Source organism: Choloepus didactylus, chromosome 5 (genome assembly GCF_015220235.1).
Source record: "Choloepus didactylus isolate mChoDid1 chromosome 5, mChoDid1.pri, whole genome shotgun sequence".
NCBI lineage: Eukaryota > Metazoa > Chordata > Mammalia > Pilosa > Megalonychidae > Choloepus > Choloepus didactylus.
Window position 1 is genome coordinate 119,823,425 of NC_051311.1, and position 21,298 is coordinate 119,844,722.

At 36.7% G+C, this 21,298-nt stretch overlaps 1 protein-coding gene and 1 pseudogene across 3 annotated transcripts in view; one reads left to right on the plus strand and one right to left on the minus strand.

Moving 5' to 3' along the window:
* Positions 1-21,298, plus strand: part of PHF14 (PHD finger protein 14) — a 257,760-nt gene that overhangs the window by 151,287 nt on the left and 85,175 nt on the right. The window contains exon 17 of one of the 3 annotated variants that reach the window (XM_037836791.1): positions 3,497-4,387. The exons of the other annotated variants lie outside the window; for them this stretch is intronic. Within the exon in view, the coding sequence (XP_037692719.1) occupies positions 3,497-3,623 (127 nt within the window). The 3' untranslated portion in view covers positions 3,624-4,387. Of the gene's footprint in view, positions 1-3,496; positions 4,388-21,298 lie in introns of those variants that run through there. 3 annotated transcript variants of the gene reach the window in all.
* On the minus strand, positions 18,055-18,931 carry LOC119534436 (annotated as a pseudogene).

The window sequence follows — 21,298 nt, forward strand, 5'->3', positions numbered from 1 at the left end:
CCCTTTATAAAAGCCAATCCATTTATGTTATTTTGCATAATAGCAGCATTAGGAAACCAGAACAGCATCTATAGCCATTTCTCTCCCACCACCCATCTCTCCTCTCTTCATAACAGTAGAAAAAGTGTTACCTTTTCCTTCTAAAGCTAATCTTTTTCCTCATGATCTGGATCCCATCCCCCTTGACTCTGATTATTTTCTCACTCTTCTGTATCTTTAGCTTCTCCATTGATTCCTTCTCTTTGGCTTTCAAGACATGGTATTCTCCTGGGTGTTCTACCTCCCTAAGTGGTCCCTTTGTAGTCCTCCTACCTCTGTATTCTCTATACATGTTAGTGTTCTTTAAAGATCTGTCAAGGTTCTTTTCTTACTCTACACTCCCTGGCAATCTGCTCTTTGGCATATCTTCAGTTACCGCATTAATGCTGAAGAGTCCCAAATTTTTAATTCTACCCAGGCTCTCTCTACTTAGTTTCTGATTGGGATAGCCAAATGCCTAGCAGTTGAGGAGATCCTACAGGCACCTCAGATTCAGTATGTAAGTTGTTGGCTCACTTTCTTAAATCTCATAGCACTCTATACATTCATCTCCATTTTCATTGCAAGTGACTCAGTTTAGGCTTTCCTATTGTTTCATTTAAACTTTTGCAGCTAATCTTCTAACTTTTCTCTCTACTTCATACATCCATAGCTCTCTTCATGTATCACACACTTATTTTGTTACCTATTTGCTTAAGTCCTTTCAGATTCCCTAGGGAAGTCTAGTTCCCCGTCATTTATTCGGAAGTACCCTTTGCTTCAACCATACCAAACTATGTGGATTTTCCAACATATTGTATTATACTTTATTTTTAAATTCCCTTGTACCTTTGTTAATTTCTTTCCTTCTACCTCAAATTTCATTCCTCTTATTTTCTGCCTATTAAATTCCTACTTATCTTTTAAGGCTTGCTTTCAGAATCACCACTTTCATTAATCCTTTCCTTAACCCTGTCTCTTCTACTTTTCAAACAAAGATTGCCTATCCCCCCAGTGTGCTTCAGTAGCAGCTTATGCAGACATCTGTTAACATATTTGTACTTGTGTTCAGTTGACTGTCCTATCAGACTGTAAGCTTAATGATGGAGTTTTACTTATTTTTATATTTTAAGAGCCAGGATAATCCTTGGCATGCTGTATAGTCTGTCAGCAATTTTTTGAATGGATTGTTTGTGAAAAATCACATGGTTAGTGTGAGTGAGTTAGGCTTGGAACCCGGACCTGTTGGCTTCAGTTTTTGTTATTGTATAGTTTCTACGTATTCTGCATTATCAAGTACTTAAAATAATCCTAGTCTTTTTTTTTTTTAAATGTAAATTTATTGAGATATATTCGTACACCATACAGTCCATCCAAAGTATACAATCAGTGGTTCACAGTATCATTGCGTATTTTGGAGGAGGGTATAGACTGGAATCCTAGACTTTTTAAAGAGACAGTTATAGTGCACAACTCTATCTTTGTATGCCCTATCAAAAATAATATTTTTAAATGAAATGTGTGAATAATACTTTCATTCTAGTTCCTTGACTGTTCATTATTTTGTTTTTCTTTTGGAGGGTATAGTCCTTCTGCTTTGACTGTGAAAATCTCTTTATTGTTTAAATACTTGGAATACTTTTGCAGTAGCACATCACTGCGTGTCATTGGGTTTTCACATTTCCCTTTGTGACAACAGCTACCTTGAGTCTGTGACATTTTGTTTAGTCTGGTCAGTTCAGTGTAATAGATGATCAATTTCTGTTATGTTTCTTGAGCTTTAATCTTCCCAGTCACATCTTTTTAAATTCTGTACCATTATAGTAGTTACATTAGATCCCATATATAATTTTTTTTTTCTGAAATGGCTTATTATTAAACAGCAAAGCAGAATCACAACACAATTTTAAAATGTTTGTAAATTAGGTCACAAAAGGGATGCAAATGTTTGCAGTACGACTATTATATATTCATACAGCTGAAGTCATTTATTGAATTTTACTTGCACCAATACAAACATTGAGATTATTATTTCATGATTAAAAGTGGCCCAGATCTAAAACCACAAGCTATATTAGTGGATCTGTTTTCCTATTATAACTAGCATTTTAACATTACTTCTGCAAAATTCCCTTACCAAAAACTCGAGTAAAAGGATGCCCAAAATTCTACAAATCAAGTAGTTGGATTTACAGAAAATGCAAGAACTACTAAGATAAAATACTGAGAAAAATTGTCAATTAGTACATATGTAAAATCCTCCCATTTTATTCATTCTAATACTAACATACTCTTAAGGGTTTTTGCAAACTTGGTCTTCTGGGCACCATAAATAAACCTTAAGAGACCAAATACTTTGTAACTGTTCTCTTCCAAATGTGGCTTACGTAAAGTTAGTCAGACTTAATCCACTTTCATACATATTCCCCTAAAGACCTAATCTATGTAAGGGATGACACAAATCTGCAGTGAAAATATTTGGAGTTGGTTACTGTTTATCAGGTACTTTTTCCATTCTAAGTTTTCTGAGATTTTCTATTTTAAACACACACACACACACCCCCAGAGCTCATCTCACACACACACACACACACACACACACACACACACACACACAGAGCTCATCTTTTTAGATACCAAGTGGTCATTTTGTGCAGAAGAAAGTTTGAACAACAAATCTTCCAAATTTGAAAATTCAGTTTCAAAGAAAAATCATTTTTATAGCCTCTGTTTTCAGTTTATCAAAAAGGAACTAACAGTCCTATCTTGTTACTAAATATAACAAATGACAGGTCGTAGCTGAGAAACTACCTTATTTTGGTTAAATTCAACAATGAGTTCAGGTTATTTTCATAAATGATTAATTATTAAAATTACTTTTAGAAATGTGGAACCAACTGTTTATCCTTAGGAGAAGGGAAATGAGAAGGAAGAGGCAAATAGAAAAAAGGCACAAGATGGTGGGCAGGGTACATAAAGCTGTGCATTCAGTACATGATTTTGGTCACTTTTTTACAAGATGGTAGTTGTTTTCTTGTATCATCTTTTACGAAGCCTATAATAAAAGACAGTGCTAAACTTATAAATCAAAGCAAATTTGATAAAACACTCATTTTCAAGTTTTAATAAATATATGCAATTCTAATTATAAAGTCTCTACTGTCAATACATTTACATGTTTTCATAGACTAAGTTAATATACAAACTCATAGAAGTCTCCAGTTATACTTTTAGAGTTCTTAATTTTTACCTAGATCTGCCATTATCTTCATAAATATTCAATGAAGCCACAAACAAAGGTACTGTAACTTTTGGAATCTACTCAAATTTTAAAGAAAAAAAATCAGCAATTCCATAAAACAGAACGGATATCAACCCCTTACTTTCTTTTGCTTTTTGTGTCAGTTGTTTGAAAAACACTAGAAGCTGACATGAGGTTTGCTATATATTGTCCAAGAACTTGGTTTTCTGATTTCAGCTTCAGATTTTCTTCCTTAACTGCATCTACTCCTGCCGAGAGATCATCGATGTTGGTATTCATCATCTTGCGTAAAAAACTTTTGGGCCTCAGATACAAAACCCTTGATGAATGGTCTGCTGCTTGAGGAGCTGGGAGAGGGGAGGGGATTCGGAAGAAGATGCCTGAAGCTGGGTACTTGCACCAGAAGACACCAGCAACTCTGCCTTCTCAGCCCCATAAATTTTTATTTTATAAATTTTCTAGACCTTCTTGTTTTGATGTTTGCCTGTCTTAAATTCCTGAAAACAGTTTTTGCTGACATTGTGTGATTTATTGGTATCAGATAGACATGTTATCTGTGGGTAAGTTATTCAGTCTCCTTAAGCCTCTTTTTCTCCTCTGGTAAACCAGAATAATAGAGTTATTGTGAATATTTAAAAACGATACTACCTGGAATATAGTAGATTCTTGACCAACATGTTTTTACTCCCTGCTTTTCTTTGTCTTTATCACAATTATTTTAATTGTTTTCATAAATATTTTATGTATTGGTTGGTGATTTACTGATTTAATTTGCTTAGTATGAAACTGCTTTTAAATGGGACAGTTGAAGGAGTAGCTATCTCAACCCATCTAAGGTTTTAGTCATTAAAGTATCATTTGAAAGTACTGTCAACATTCTGACACCATATATATATTTGAAAGTGCTGTCAACATTCTGACACCATATATATACGTAATACATATATATATACATATATATATATGTATATGTGCGTATATATGTAGTGTTTCTCCATTTATGCTTCATTTATATCCATACTCCTGGATAAAGATTATATTCGGAATTAAACTGTTGTTTCCATCTGTAATTGTTATTTTTATCAACTGCAATTTTAGATTATACCAATTTTAATTAGTTAGAAACTAGAACACAAATAAGTGAAATGACTTCCAAGAATTTTCAGAAGTCATTTATTTATTGTCAAATCTGAATTTTTCTCTTTAAAAGCCCTGCATATTTTCAAAGAAGGGGTTCTTGTAATCTTTGCTCCCTTGCATGTTTTGTTATCTGAAAATTAGATGGCCAATTCCATAACAGTATCTGTTTTCATTTAACCCAATTGGTTTTTTTTTTTTTTTTTTGCCTTTTTTTAATCTTCATTTTATTGAGATATATTCACATACCACGCAGTCATACAAAACAAATCGCATTTTCGATCGTTCACAGTATCATTACATAGTTGTACATTCATCACCTAAATCAATCCCTGACACCTTCATTAGCACACACACAAAAATAACAAGAATAATAATTAGAGTGAAAAAGAGCAATTGAAGTAAAAAAGAACACTGGGTACCTTTGTCTGTTTGTTTCCTTCCCCTATTTTTCTTCTCATCCATCCATAAACTAGACAAAGTGGAGTGTGGTCCTTATGGCTTTCCCAATCCCATTGTCACCCCTCATAAGCTACATTTTTATACAATTGTCTTCAAGATTCATGGGTTCCAGCTTGTAGTTCGATAGTTTCAGGTATCCACCACCAACTACCCCAGTTCTTTAGAACCTAAAAAGGGTTGTCTAAATTGTGCGTAAGAGTGCCCACCAGAGTGACCTCTCGGCTCCTTTTGGAATCTCTCTGCCACTGAAGCTTATTTCATTTCCTTTCACATCCCCCTTTTGGTCAAGAAGATGTTCTCCGTCCCACGATGGCAGGTCTACATTTCTCCCCGGGAGTCATATTCCACGTTGCCAGGGAGATTCACTCCCCTGGGTTTCTGATCCCACGTAGCGGGGAGGGCAGTGATTTCACCTTTCAAGTTGGCTTAGCCAGAGAGAGAGGGCCACATCTGAGCAACAAAGAGGCATTCGGGAGGAGGCTCTTAGGCACAACCATAGGGAGGCCTAGCCTCTCCTTTGCAGCAACAGTCTTCCCAAGGGTAAAACCTATGGTAGAGGGTTCAACCCATCAAACCACCAGTCCCCTATATCTGTGGTCATGTTAGCAACCATCGAGGTGGGGTAGGCAAATACCCCTGCATTCTCCACAGGCTCCTCAAGGGGGCACTACATCTTTTTTTCCTTGATTTTCTTTTTTTTTTTTTTAACTTTCCCTTCTTTTTTAAATCAACTGTATGAAAAAAAAGTTAAAAAGAAAACAAACATACAATAAAAGAACATTTCAAAGAGACCATAACAAGGGAGTAAGAAAAAGACAACTAACCTAAGATAACTGCTTAATTTCCAACATGTTCCTACTTTACCCCAAGAAAGTTACCTAATATAGCAACATTTCTGTGAACTTGTTCCTACTATATCCATCAGAAATTAACAGACTATAGTCATTCCTGGGCATCCCCAGAACGTTAAATAGCTTATCTGTTCTTCTTGGATTATTGTTCCCCCTTCCTTAATTGCTCTCTATTGCTAGTTCCCCTACATTCTACATTATAAACCATTTGTTTTACATTTTTCAAAGTTCACATTAGTGGTAGCATATAATATTTCTCTTTTTGTGCCTGGCTTATTTCACTCAGCATTATGTCTTTAGGGTTCATCCATGTTGTCATATGTTTCACGAGATTGTTCCTTCTTACTGCCGTGTAGTATTCCATCGTGTGTATATACCACATTTTATTTATCCACTCATCTGTTGAAGGACATTTGGGTTGTTTCCATCTCTTGGCAATTGTGAATAATGCTGCTATGAACATTGGCGTGCAGATATCTGTTCGTGTCACTGCTTTCCGACCTTCCGGGTATATACCGAAAAGTGTAATCACTGGATCGAATGGTAACTCTATATCTAGTTTTCTAAGGAACTGCCAGACTGACTTCCAGAGTGGCTGAACCATTATACAGTCCCACCAACAATGAATAAGAGCTCCAATTTTTCCACATCCCCTCCAGCATTTGTAGTTTCCTGTTTGTTTAATGGCAGCCACTCTAATCGGTGTTAGATGGTATCTCATTGTGGTCTTAATTTGCATCTCTCTAATAGCTAGTGAAGCTGAACATTTTTTCATGTGTTTCTTGGCCATTTGTATTTCCTCTTCAGAGAACTGTCTTTTCATATCTTTTGCCCATTTTATAATTGGGCTGTCTGTACTATTGTCATTGAGTTGTAGGATTTCTTTATATATGCAAGATATCAGTCTTTTGTCAGATACATGGTTTCCAAAATTTTTTTCCCATTGAGTTGGCTGCCTCTTCACCTTTTTGAGAAATTCCTTTGAGGTGCAGAAACTTCTAAGCTTGAGGAGTTCCCATTTATCTATTTTTTCTTTTGTTGCTTGTGCTTTGGGTGTAAAGTCTAGGAAGTGGCCGCCTAATACAAGGTCTTGAAGATGTTTTCCTACATTATCTTCTAGGAATTTTATGGTACTTTCTTTTATATTGAGATCTTTCATCCATTTTGAGTTAATTTTTGTGTAGGGGGTGAGGTAGGGGTCCTCTTTCATTCTTTTGGATATGGATATCCAACTCTCCCAGCCCCATTTGTTGAAAAGACCATTATGACTCAGTTCAGTGACTTTGGGGGCCTTATCAAAGATCAGTCAGCCATAGATCTGAGGGTCTATCTCTGAATTCTCAATTCTATTCCATTGATCTATATGTCTGTCTTTGTGCCAGTACCATGCTGTTTTGGCAACTGTGGCTTTATAATAAGCTTCAAAGTCAGGGAGTGTAAGTCCTCCCACTTTGTTTTTCTTTTTTAGAGTGTCTTTAGCAATTCGAGGCATCTTCCCTTTCCAAATAAATTTGATAACTAGCTTTTCCAAGTCTGCAAAGTAGGTTGTTGGAATTTTGATTGGGTTGGCATTGAATCTGTAGATGAGTTTGGGTAGAATTGACATCTTAATGACATTTAGTCTTCCTATCCATGAACATGGAATATTTTTCCATCTTTTAAGGTCCCCTTCTATTTCTTTAGTAGAGTTATGTGGTTTTCTTTGTATAGGTCTTTTACATCTTTGGTTAAGTTTATTCCTAGGTACTTGATTTTTTTAGTTGCTATTAAAAATGGTATCTTTTTCTTGAGTGTCTCTTCAATTTGTTCATTTCTAGCATATAGAAACATTACTGACTTATGTGCATTGATCTTGTATCCCGCTACTTTGCTAAATTTGTTTATTAGCTCTAGTAGCTGTATCGTCGATTTCTCAGGGTTTTCTAGATATAAGATCATATCATCTGCAAACAATGACAGTTTTACTTCTTCTTTTCCAATTTGGATGCCTTGTATTTCTTTGTCTTGCCAGATTGCCCTGGCTAGCACTTCCAGCACAATGTTGAATAACAGTGGTGACAGCGGGCATCCTTGTCTTGTTCCTGATCTTAGAGGGAAGGCTTTCAGTCTCTCACCGTTGAGTAATATGCTGGCTGTGGGTTTTTCATATATGCTCTTTATCATATTGAGGAAGTTTCTTTCAATTCCTGCCTTTTGAAGTGTTTTTATCAAAAAGGGATGTTGGATTTTATCAAATGCTTTTTCAGCATCTATTGAGATGATCATTTGATTTTTCCCTTTTGACTTGTTAATGTGTTGTAATACATTGATTGATTTTCTTATGTTGAACCATCCTTGCATGCCTGGAATGAACCCCACTTGGTCATGGTGTATGATTTTTTTAATGTGTCTTTGGATTCGATTTGCAAGTATTTTGTTGAGGATTTTTGCATCTATATTCATTAGGGAGATCGGCCGGTAGTTTTCCTTTTTTGCAGCATCTTTGCCTGGTTTTGGTATTAGATTGATGTTAGCTTCATAAAATGAGTTAGGTAGTGTTCCATTTTCTTCAATGTTTTGAAAGAGTTTGAGTAAGATTGGTGTCAGTTCTTTCTGGAAAGTTTGGTAGAATTCCCCTGTGAAGCCATCTGGCCCTGGGCATTTATTTGTGGGAAGATTTTTGATGATTGACTGCATCTCTTTGCTTGTGATGGGTTGGTTGAGGTCTTCTATTTCTTCTCTGGTCAGTCTAGGTTGTTCATATGTTTCCAGGAAATTGTCCATTTCTTCTACATTGTCCAGTTTGTTGCCATACAGTTGTTCATAATATCCTCTTATAATTTTTTTAATTTCTTCAGGATCTGCAGTTATGTCACCTTTTTCATTCATTATTTTGTTTATATGGGTCTTCTCTCGTTTTGATTTTGTCAGTCTAGCTAGGGGCTTGTCAATCTTGTTGATGTTCTCAAAGAACCAACTTTTGGTGATATTTATCCTCTCTATTGTTTTTTTGTTCTCTATGTCATTTATTTCTGCTTTAATCCTTGTTATTTCTTTTCTTCTACTTGGTTTAGGATTGATTTGCTGTTCATTTTCTAGCTTCTTCCGGTGATCCATTAGTTCTTTGTTTTTGGCTCTTTGTTCCTTTTTAATATATGCATTTAGTGCTATAAATTTCCCCCTCAGCACTGCTTTTGCTGCATCCCATAGGTTTTGGTATGTTGTGTTCTCATTTTCATTCGTCTGTATATATTTAGCAATTTCTCTTCCTATTTCTTCTTTAACCCACTGATTGTTTAGGAGTGTGTTGTTTAACCTCCAGGTATTTGTGAATTTTCTAAGTGTCTGATGGTTATTGACTTCTAATTGTATTCCATTGTGGTCAGAGAATGTGCTTTGAATAATTTCAATCTTTTTAAATTTATTGAGGCTTGTTTTATATCCCAGCATATGATCTATTCTGGAGAAAGTTCCATGAGCACTAGAAAAGTATGTGTATCCTGGTGATTTGGGATGTAATGTCCTGTATATGTCTGTTAAATCTAATTCATTTATCAGATTGTTTAGGTTTTCAGTTTCCTTATTGGTCTTCTGTCTGGTTGATCTATCTATAGGAGAGAGTGATGTGTTGAAGTCTCCCACAATTATTGTGGAAACATCAATTGCTTCCCTTAGTTTTTCCAGTGTTTCTCTCATGTATTTTGTGGCACCTTGATTGGGTGCATAGACATTTACGATTGTTATTTCTTCTTGCTGAATTGCCCCGTTTATTAGTATGTAGTGGCCTTCTTTGTCTCTCAAAACATCCCTGCATTTGAAGTCTATTTTATCTGAGATTAATATTGCTACACCTGCTTTCTTTTGGCTGTAGCTTGCATGAAATATTTTTTTCCATCCTTTCACTTTCAGTTTCTTTGTGTCCCTGTGTCTAAGATGAGTCTCTTGTATGCAACATATTGATGGTTCATTTTTTTTGATCCATTCTGCGAATCTATATCTTTTGATTGGGGAGTTTAATCCATTTACATTCAACATTATAACCGTGAAGGCATTTCTTGAATCGGCCATCTTATCCTTTGGTTTATGTTTGTCATATTTTTCCCCTCTCTCTATTAATATCCTTGATTGTACGCATACCGAATCTCTTTAGTACTGAACCTTTCTCTAAGTCTCTCTGTCCTTTCTTTGTTTCTCTGTCATTAGGGCTCCCTTTAGTATCTCCAGTAGGGCAGGTCTCTTGTTAGCAAATTCTCTCAGCATTTGTTTGTCTGTGAAAAATTTAAGCTCTCCCTCAAATTTTTAGGAGAGCTTTGCTGCACAAAGTATTGTTGGTTGGAAATTTTTCTCACTCAGAATTTTAAATATGTCATGCCACTGCCTTCTCGCCTCCATGGTGGCTGCTGAGTAGTCACTACTTAGTCTTATGCTGTTTCCTTTGTATGTGGTGAATTGCTTTTCTCTTGCTGCTTTCAGAACTTGCTCCTTCTCTTCTGTGTTTGACAGTGTGATCAGATTATGTCTCGGAGTGGGTTTATTTGGATTTATTCTATTTGGAGTTCGCTGATCATTTATGATTTGTGTATTTATGTTGTTTAGAAGATTTGGGAAGTTTTCCCCAACAATTTCTTTGAATACTCTTCCTAGACCTTTACCCTTTTCTTCCCCCTCTGGAACACCAATGAGTCTTATATTCGGACGTTTCATATCATCTGTCATATCCCTGAGGTCCATTTTGATTTTTTCAATTTTTTTCCCCATTCTTTCTTTTATGCTTTCATTTTCCATTCTGTCATCTTCCAGGTCACTGATTCGTTGTTCAACTTCCTCTAGTCTTGTACTATGAGTGTCCAGAATCTTTTTAATTTGGTCAACAGTTTCTTTAATTTCCATAAGATCATCCATTTTTTTATTTAGTCTTGCAATGTCTTCTTTATGCTCTTCTAGGGTCTTCTTGATCTCCTTTGTATCCCGTACTATGGTCTCATTGTTCATCTTTAGTTCTTTGAGTAGCTGCTCTAGGTGCTGTGTCTCTTCTGGTCTTTTGATTTGGGTGCTTGGGCTTGGGTTATCCATATCATCTGGTTTTTTCATATGCTTTATGATTTTCTGTTGTTTTTGGCCTCTTGGCATTTGCTGAACTTGATAGGGTTCTTTTAGGATTTGTAGACGAATTGAAGTCCTTATTTCTAATTTATCAGATCTACAGCTTCGTGGAGTACACTTTCTCTAACTAACCAGCAGGTGGCGTCCACGAGCCACCTGTTCTCCGCAAGCCAGTTCTCCCCTGCTTAGCCTTTTTGGTGAGTGGGGAGTGAGTCTTGTGGGGTCCAATTGGTGTACCAAGCTTGCGTGTGTAGTTGGTGTTGCCTGCCCTGTATATGGGGCGTGTTTCTGGGCAGTCAGGGAGGGGGGGTGGCTCTAACAATTAAATCTCCCTGGTGATCCTAAACTTTTAAAGCTGCTGCAATAGTCTAATTCTTCAGTTCAGTCCTGCCACAGTATGTCTCTGCCACTGACCTACAAGTCCTTGGTATTGGCGTACGGCTCCTGAAACTTGCAAGTGGGCCCCTCTTCCAGGCTGTGCACCCCGGGTCCTCTGTTGAGGGATGACTGTGCTATGTCACAAGTGAGTGCCGTCCCCCCAGGGCAGTTCTGGGCTGCTGGGCTGTGTAGGGAGGCTCCCAGTCTGCTGAAATGATGGCTGAATGGGGCTTTGTTAATTCACACTGCTCTACCTTCCCAACCCTGGGATAATCAGCTGAGGTTGCAGGGAAGGCTAATGTCCACACCCAGTTTTGTGGTGTGTGCCTGTTATTTGAAGCACTTCTGTCACACTGGGTTGTTTCGGGCAGCTCTGGGCTATGGGGCTGGCGACGGGCAGGAGTGTTTCCTCTCCACCAGGATGATGGCTGTGAGGAGACACCCCCCTTTTCTTGGGAAGTTGTGGTGTTTAGTGAATTTTCTCAGCCACTGGATTGTTGCCTTTTGTCTCAGAGCTCTCTTAGTTCTGCTCTTGTCTTGATGTGCCCAAATTGCAAGTCTTTGAAGCTTTCTGCATTGGGCTTCTTAGTGTAATTGTTTTAGAAAAAGAAAAAAGGATTAAAAAAAAAAAAGGGCCCTCCTCAGATATCTAATGGGTTATTGAAATGCTAAGAGACAAAGCAATTAGGTCCATTAAGGAAAGGTCCACAAGGCAGAGAGATCAGCTTTTCTTCTGGATTTGCATATGAGCCTCAGGGCCTGAACTCTGCCCTTCCCCTTTCTATGTTCACCAGAACTCCAAAAATCCTCTGCTTTTATTTTGGAGTTTTTCGTGTTGTTTTTTTCTATGCCCGTCTCCTCTCTGCTGGGCTGGCTGCTCTCAGATTCTCTGGTGTCTGGTCTCAGTCTATCTATGGTTGGAGTTTGGATGAGCAGAATGAGTTTCCTATAAGAGCTGCCACTGCAGTTCTCCCTTCTCCTTCCCGGAGCTGACAGCCCCTCCTCCCACGGGACTGAGCCTGGCAGGGAGGGGTGCGGGTCCCCTGGCCGCAAAAACTTACAGATTTCGCTGATCTCAGCAGTTCGATGTTTTCATGAGTGTTGTATGAAGTATGCCCAAAGTCAGATTGCTCTGTGGTGTCCAGTCCACGCAGTTCCTGGCTTTCTACCTACTTTCCTGGAGGAGTAACTAAAACATACAGCTCACCAGTCCGCCATCTTGCCCCGCCTCTCCCAATTGGTTTTTTTTTTTTTTTTTTTTAGAAAAGAAAAGCAATCTCCAAATTTATTTATTTTTTTTTTTTAATAATCATTTTATTGAGATATATTCACATACCACGCAGTCATACAAAACAAATTGTACTTTCGATTGTTTACAGTACCATTACATAGTTGTACATTCATCACCTAAATCAATCCCTGACACCTTCATTAGCACACACACAAAAATAACAAGAATAATAATTAGAGTGAAAAAGAGCAATTGAAGTAAAAAAGAACACTAGGTACCTTTGTCTGTTTGTTTGCTTCCCCTGCTTTTCTACACATCGATCCATAAACTAGACAAAGTGGAGTTTGGTCCTTATGGCATTCCCAATCCCACTGTCACCCCTCATAAGCTACATTTTTATACAACTGTCTTCGAGATTCATGTGTTCTGGGTTGTAGTTTAATAGTTTCAGGTATCCACCACCAGCTACCCCAATTCTTTAGAACCTAAAAAAGGTTGTCTAAAGTGTGCGTAAGAGTGCCCACCAGAGTGATCTCTCGGCTTGTTTTGGAATCTCTCTGCCACTGAAGCTTATTTCATTTCCTTTCACATCCCCCTTTTGGTCAAGAAGATGTTCTCCATCCCACGATGCCGGGTCTACATTCCTCCCCGGGAGTCATATTCCACGTTGCCAGGGAGATTCACTTCCCTGGGTGTCTGATCCCACGTAGGGGGGAGGGCAGTGATTTCACCTTTCAAGTTGGCTTAGCCAGAGAGAGAGGGCCACATCTGAGCAACAAAGAGGCATTCAGGAGGAGACTCTTAGGCACAAATACAGGGAGGCCTAGCCTCTCCTTTGCAGCAACCGTCTTCCCAAGGGTAAAACTTATGGTAGAGGGCTCAACCCATCAAACCACCAGTCCCCTATGTCTGTGGTCATGTTAGCAACCATGGAGGTGGGGTAGGCGAATACCCCTGCATTCTCCACAGGCTCCTCAAAGGGGCACTACATCGTTTTTTTTTTTTTTTTTTTTTTTTTTTTTTTTTTTTTTTTTTCCTTGTTTGTCTTTTTTCTTTTTTTTTTTTTTTTAACTTTCCCTCCTTTTTTCAAATCAACTGTATGAAAAAAAAGTTAAAAAGAAAACAAACATACAATAAAAGAACATTTCAAAGAGACCATAGCAAGGGAGTAAGAAAAAGATATTTAATTTTATCCTAAGCAAGAATATGCTGTTATTTAACCAAAGTTTGTTATTGTACTGTAACTTGAGTTCTATGATGAAAGAGAGTGAAAGTTATTTAGAAAAAAATTTTAAAAATGAATTACCCAGTTTCTTCAGCCTTTCTTTCCAATTTTTTAATTCTTTATGGTTTTCCTTGGAACCTTATCTGGGTACTCTGTGGTTTCTTTAAAAGGTGAAATTCAGAAATCTGAGACATGTTTTATGAGGTATTTAATGTATAACTGTATTTACTTACGCAAGTTTAAAGTATTATTGTTGACTAGAAGAGCAAGTTAGAGAGTTTGACAATTACCTCTTGAATATACTATACTATTGAAAGTGTGACCTTATTAATTATGTGACTGTATTGTAGAATTGGTCATGCATTCTTTGTGTGTGAACATGTGTCTTTTTTTAGCACTAACATAATAAATGAAGCAAAGGACTCTTAAGTGTGATTTAGTTCAGAAATAGGCAACCAGTTGTGTACTGTGAGTTGATAAAATTGAAATAGGTGAAAATGACTATGTTCTGTATAAAAAATAGCAAGTGGAGGAGGGGTTCTGATTTGAATGAAAACGGTTAGACACACCCTGTAATTAGGCAGTGAATCAGATCAATACAGTCAGCTGCACAGTGAAGATAGGCCTCGAAAGGGGAAAGGACTAAATCAGTCAGATTCAGTCACATCCAACTGAAATTACATCAGTCAATAACTTTTCTTTTAAGTAACTGAAATCTTCCAGACCCAAATTTCTCTTTTCAGGTTACTCATTTGTGTCAATTAGTAAAGAATTTCAAAATTACCTAATATTAAGAACTTTGTTGTGACATGGTCTGTAAATATAGATCTTTTTTAAAAAGAAAGATGAATTTCATGTACTGCATTGAACGCATTGATGGAAGATTTCTTTGACCTTCTGTAATGTTCATTTGTAAAGAAATTATGGAATCTTTCTTTTATCTGTTATTTTTAAAATACAGTTCCTTTGTTTATTCTCACAAAATTTGTTCTCTAATCTGTTTCATATTTATTAAAGGTATCAAAATTCATTCATTTATTCATTCATAAAATTGTTAGGTAAAGGTCATCTAACAGACATAAGAATTCAGAGGATGGTGACATCATTCCTAAAAGGTTGATGGAGAAGTCTTCATAGAAATTAAGGTGACATCTTGGATTATATATAGGTTTCAGGAGATTGAGATGGGTTATAGCAAATCCTTCAAGGGAATGAATGAACATGTGTAAAAGTACAAGTGTGGAACAGTGGGAGTCATGTCAGGTAGGTTTAAGAGAAGGTAAATTGGGACCTGGATTCAGGCTAAAGATTTTAGAGTCCTAATGGGGATATTTAAAAAGGCAAGGGATAGTACAAAGGATAGTACTTTAGAAAGACTGATATTATGGTAGCCTTTGAGATCAAAGAATGAGCATCCTGGGAGTAAACCAGTTTGGGAACTAGGAACCTAGAATGATTGGTAGTGAAAAATGGAAAGAAATTAAAGATCCAGGAGACCTAATGCCGCACTAGAGGTTACAGTAGAGAATTAACCAAAAAATGGAAAAGGGGAATGTTAAACCAAACCAGCTGGTAGTAAGCTGTGTGTAACTTGAGAGAATAGTAACAGAAGGAAGATGAGTGGCTGTGTTTAATTTTGGAGACAGATAAATAGGCAAAGGAGTCATAGGAGATTAGGGGGTTATGTTTAGGCACGCTGAATTAGAAATTTAAAATTGTGGGATTATAAATATTGAGAGGAATAAAACTTTGGAAGTAGGTTTGGTAACTTTTACAAAGTTGTTCTATAGCCTTCAAGCAGCTAATCCTAACTTTTATACCTTTACTTTAAGTAAATAACTATGTGTGTGAGTAGATAGTGAAGGTCTGGAAGGAAATCATGTTCTGTAAGAATGGATGAGCTGAAAAAACTGGGTAGATATCCTTGGTTTATTGGCTGCAGACTGAGTCTGGAGAAATTTAGTCACCAAGTAGGAGAGCTTGTTTTATATTCTCCATTTTTTCTCCATTATTGTCCTATTATTTAGATCTCTTTACAAAATTTTAGTAGTACCCTAGAGTACAATATACATCTTAAATTATCACAGACTCTCTTCAAATATTGTTTTACTACTTCAATATAGTGTAAGAACCTTATAACAATATACTTCCAATTCTTCCCTACTCTCTTTTTTGCTATTTTGTGCTCCTGTCTTTTTACATTTGGTGAAAACTCATTATACATTGCTACTACTTTTGTTTTAAGCAGTTGGTTATCTTTTAGAGTGGTTAGAAATAAGAAAAATGTATCATTTATAGTCTCCTCAACTATATCATGGGTTGAACAGTAGATTCTGAGTTAATTGTCATTTATGCTTAGAAAAGGGCACTCTTGTTCTTCTAGGCTGTTAATTTGGAGAGTTGAGTCAATTTAGACAAGAGCCGAGTTGGGTTTGTATTTTGTTCTTGCTGTTGTTACCCTTAGTTTACCGCAGACTTCAAATTCTTCTACATTACGTTATGCTTTGGGTTGAGGTTGGAATGCCAGAGAGGGTTTTTCTCAATGTTGAAAATACATCCTAAAATTTCTTTATATGCCTGTGCAGCCAAGTTGGTCTTACCCCACAGTCTTTCCTCTTCCTTAGCAGTAGACTGCTGATGCTTGTTATTCAGTGCTTGCTGGTTTGGTGGTATGAAGCAAGAGAGTTCTCAGTTTTCCTGGTTCAACCTCAGTTTTAGGCAGGTTCTTTGTGCTTGGTTTTTGGAGGTGGGGCATTTTTGGCAATTCTGCTTCTTCCTGGGGAAGCCATATTCCACTTTGTATCTTCGGCAAGTCTTGAGTGGGATGGTTCTCTCTCCCAGTGGAAGGAGACCTTTAAAGGAATTGGTAAGGTATCTTGGGCCCAGGACTAAGGGATAGTTCCTTTTTCTCCCTCAGGGTTAGAGGATTATTTCCTTTTACCATTCCCTTCTCCATGGTAGGATTTATCTGTGCCTCTGTTGGGCAACAGTGTTGCAGCCCTTCTCCTAGGGCATTATAGCTGTTCTTTGTTAAGAGTCCTAGCACCCTTCCTAATCTTATCACCAACTGAAGTTCTTCTATTTTCTAAATTATCACTTGAAATTAACTAGTAGTATAATAGTAGTATATGTAGACCTTATTATTTGATTTCAGTATTTAATTTTTTGATGTGTTAGAATTAGGGCTAGGAGGAATTTGAGAGACTGAACTTTTAAAAACTTACCTGATTTTTGAGCCTCTTCAGGAATATCCTTACCACCTTGTTTTCCAGCTATTGTTTGAATACTTTCCCTTATCAGGAGTAATTTCCTCAGAAACAAACAGTAATGCCAGAGACAAGAGTTAAGGCTAGCTTAGTGTCCTTATCTTAAAGTCTCCCTTCCCTTCACATTCTCAGACTGCATTGTTTATATCCTTTGTACCTAATTCAGTGACTTGTTCAATAAATATTGCATTGAATAAGAATCAGTGAGGTAGGCTCACTCCCAAATCTTGGCATATTTTTCTTTATTTCAGTCTATTTGGCATTTTTTTTTTTTACACATTTAGTTTTATTGTAACAAAGCAACTTGTACACTTTTAACATTTAAAACTGAGCATCTTTTCTTTCCAGTGAAACAAAAAGAAAATTTAAAAATAAACAGGAACAAAATTACAATAGAGAAATGTCAATTCCAAATAAGATCCTATAGGTTCTGCTGATTCTCCCATCGAGTGGCAGGGCAAATCATCATTAGGAGAGAATTTTATTTTAAAAAAGTGTCATCTTAAACTGCAAGGATGTCCATTAAACATCACAATTAAACATGCCAAAGAAGAAGCCATGTTGTCAAAATGCCCACTTAACCCACCCAAACATCTGAAACCCACCCTTTGCTGACCTTCTATAACCCCATTTTTTAAAGGTTTTTTTTTGTTTTTTTAAACAAGAGAAAGTAGATGGATACATGTTTGTAAATGCTAACTGTCCATATTCACATAGAGACACAGTGTAGTCTCTGAGCCCAATATATAGAGAAAGGAGGAAAAAAGCTAGAATTCTATGCACTACTACACAGGGGCCTAGCACCCTCCAACTTCCAGCAGAGTGAAGGAAGCAGAAGGTTTTTATTTTTTCCCACAGAGCACGGTGGTGTGTTGATTCCATAAAGTTTTTTTGTTGTTGTTGAGACAGGAAGGGATAAAAATGAATTTGGAACAGAAATGGGTAGAGATTCTTTTCCCACTGTATTCTGCTCAAGGTATTTCCCCCAAAATAAGTTGAGAACCATGGTGTAAAGGAGAGAAAAGAGATCTCAAAAGCAGGGTGACTGAGCACAAGAGGGGAAAAGAAAAAAAGAGAATGCAACTTGCTCCCGGGGACTGGAGAAAATTAAAAAGGGAAAGTTGGAATCCATCAACGTTCTATTAGTCATCTTCTCCTTCATCCTCCTCTCCTTCCTCTCCCTGATCATCATCTTCTTCTTCTTCCCCTTCATCCTCATCCCCTTCATCAATATCTTCCAATCCTCCTTCTTGTTCATCATTATCATCATCATCTTCTCCTTCCCGTTCTTCATCATCCATATCAGGAACCAAATAGTACTGTAATGGATTTGGCCAAATATCATCTTTTATGACCTCTCCTACCTCATCTGCACCTGCATCAGAATGGTCAGTACACCAGGTAAATAAGCTTTCTGGTTCTTCATGCTGCCTCTTCCTGCTGGCTTTATTCTGTGTTGACTTGGACGTTTCATCAAGTCCTTTTCAGATTTCCATTTGATTTCAGTCGACTTTGAGGATGGATCACCATTCTCATTCAGATGAAATTCTTTGAAGAGAACTTTATTTTTGAAGTTAGGATTTTCAGCAAAATAAAAATCTATTCTGTAACCTGATTTAATATCTTCAAATTCAGTCACTTCACCTCTGGTCAAATAATGCAGTGCCTCTTCATCCTCCTCTCCAAGAAGTGCAGACACTTGTGGATGGTTGACAAATGTTATTATCCGAAAATTTGGGATTTTGGTGATCAATTCTGACCTCTTCTGAAAGAATGGTTGGCAGAGTTTATTATATTTCTGTTCTACTTTCAAAATCTCCTCACTGGCTTGTTCATTAAGTCTGTCTGTTTCATTTTGTACTTCATCAATATGTTCAGTTGCTTCCTGTGTTCTTTTTCTCCTTTTGGCAAGTCCAGAGTGGCTGATGTTTCCTCTGGCTTGGGGGCAGGAAGCAGCTTTACTTTCTTCGTTTGAGGCAGGAGAGAAGACTGGTGTTTGGGGGCCATGCTGTCAGGAAAGTCCAGCAAGCAGAAGCCAAGAGAGATGCTCACCAGGAAGAAGGTCAGAGAACTCTATCTGGCATTCTTCATCTTTCCCTACTACCGATCTGTCAAAGAGCCTTTGGAAATTATTTGAAATCTAAAAATATCAGAATAATTTGGGAAGGATGTTCTATCATAATATTTCCACATGATCGTTCCCTGCCTTTCCCATTCTTGGCCTCACTGTTCTCTACCTTTTTATTGTGTCCACCTTTGCTGCTTCAGTGTTTCCTTATGCCTTCTTTCCTTCTTATTCCTGACTTCTGATTAGCCCTCCCTGTATCCTACTCTGTTCGCCTTGACTCTCCTTATTTTTATTGCTAGTATATAACTAAGTTCTCTAGCTCTAATATATCTGAATTCCCCCAGCCTTCTGGATTTTTTTTTTTTAACACAATAAAATCACCAGAATCTGTACCCCAGTTGTTGTGGAAAGTCCACTTGTGTCCTCCCTGATATCTAAAGCAAGGCATATCTAATCCCGCTTCTTCATTCCCCACTGCAGCCTGTTGTTTTTATTTCACTCTCTAAATGCTACTATTCTAAGACTGCTTTTAGATGTTTACTGAATAGTTTAGGTTAACAGAAAGGTCTCATGGCATGTAGCATTCTAAGATTATAATGACTGCTTTGTAAAATTGTTCCGTAAAGGTACTTGGCCATCCCTTCCACCAAGATTGCAGCCTTTTTGCCCTAGACCTGACTTTATAAAAAACAGTGATAAATGATTTAAGCTAAAGAAAGAATTAGAAAATAAACTGGAAAGAAACTATCAAAAAGTTATTTTTTAGGAATGCTTTTCTATTAGTAAAAATTAAGGAAGAGATGTTTAATTTTCAAAATACTCATATTTGGATAATGAAGGAGCCCAGGTACCACTGAATTTTTCTTACTAAGGCAGTATTTTGATGAAATTTAGATTAAAAAGATTTTTTCTTCTATAATTATTTTTTCTGAAATCGTTCATTTTATGATTTTATTAGACATGTGGAATGGCTAACCTGTCTCTCGCATTTAATGTATGACATGATTTGACTTTCAAATCTATGTTAAAACACTAAAACATTAAGTACCTTTGTGTGATTCGTAAATATCTTTTGACTTATGTGTTATAAGTGTTTGAATTTTTAAATTTTGTTTTTATTTTTTAAATAAATGCAATATAGACAAGTTATTTGTATTTAAAGAAAACAGAAGCCTGAACCTGGCATATATTACATAGTGAAGTGTGGTATTTCTGGGGTATGTAGTTTTAGAATCATAGACATCATAATTTCAAGCACATGTAGCAATGAAATATTTCTCATTTCACTCATTTATTTTTCAGTAAGATTTATTTTTGCAATTTTCTACTTATTTTCCATTGCAAGTACATTAATATTAATTTATACAGTAGTGAGCTTATCTGCCATATACGTAACCATTTGGAAACACTGGGATTCTAGCCATGATTTTACTACTGGCTAGCTGAATGACTTGAATCAAGTTACCTCTAAACTAATTTTCTCCTAGTAAAATAAAGGCTTCGACCTCCTTTTTTCTCAAATTTTGTAGCTTACATAACTCAAAGAGATTCTAGAACAAACACAAAAGAGTCCTGAAAAGGATCCAGAAATCTGTAATCTTACCATCCATCTGATACTTGAATTCCCTCCCCAGTATCATTACTGAGTGACAGGGAATGAGCTTCTGCTGGGGACTGAGGTGTGTAACTCATTCCCTCTTGAGATAGCTCTGACCGTTGGTAATTTCTCCATGTGAGCTAATATGGTTCTCTTAGAAATTTCAACCCCTGGAACCATATAAAACAGTATAATCCAACTTCTAGCATTAGAAGCCAACTATATTGTTTTTTGTTTTTTCTTTCTTTCTTTTTTTAATTAAACATCATGTTTCATCTGTTCCTTGTCTAATAAGGGTTTGATGTATATTGGTTTTGTATTGTTTTGGACATGTAAAATTGGCATGTGATATTAATGAAATGAGAGTTAAATGAATTGCGAAATAAGATCGGATATAAATTTTGGTGTGACAATAAATTTTGATATCTAGATAGCAATGTATGAGAATCTTATATTTTTAATGTTTTAATTGAACCCCATAGAAATGTTGTTTTAAAGTCTTGACAGCCTGGGAATTATAATAATGCTAATGTTAGATGGTTACTGTGTCCCAGGGTCTGTTCTCTGCTATCTCAGTGTGTTATCTCATTCAGTTCTTTCAACACTCTTACCAGGTATAATTAACTCTGTGTTAGAGATGAGGTAATGAGGTACAGAGACACTAAGCAACATGAAATGGAAATTGTTCAACATATATATTAAAGTTATATAAATAGTATAA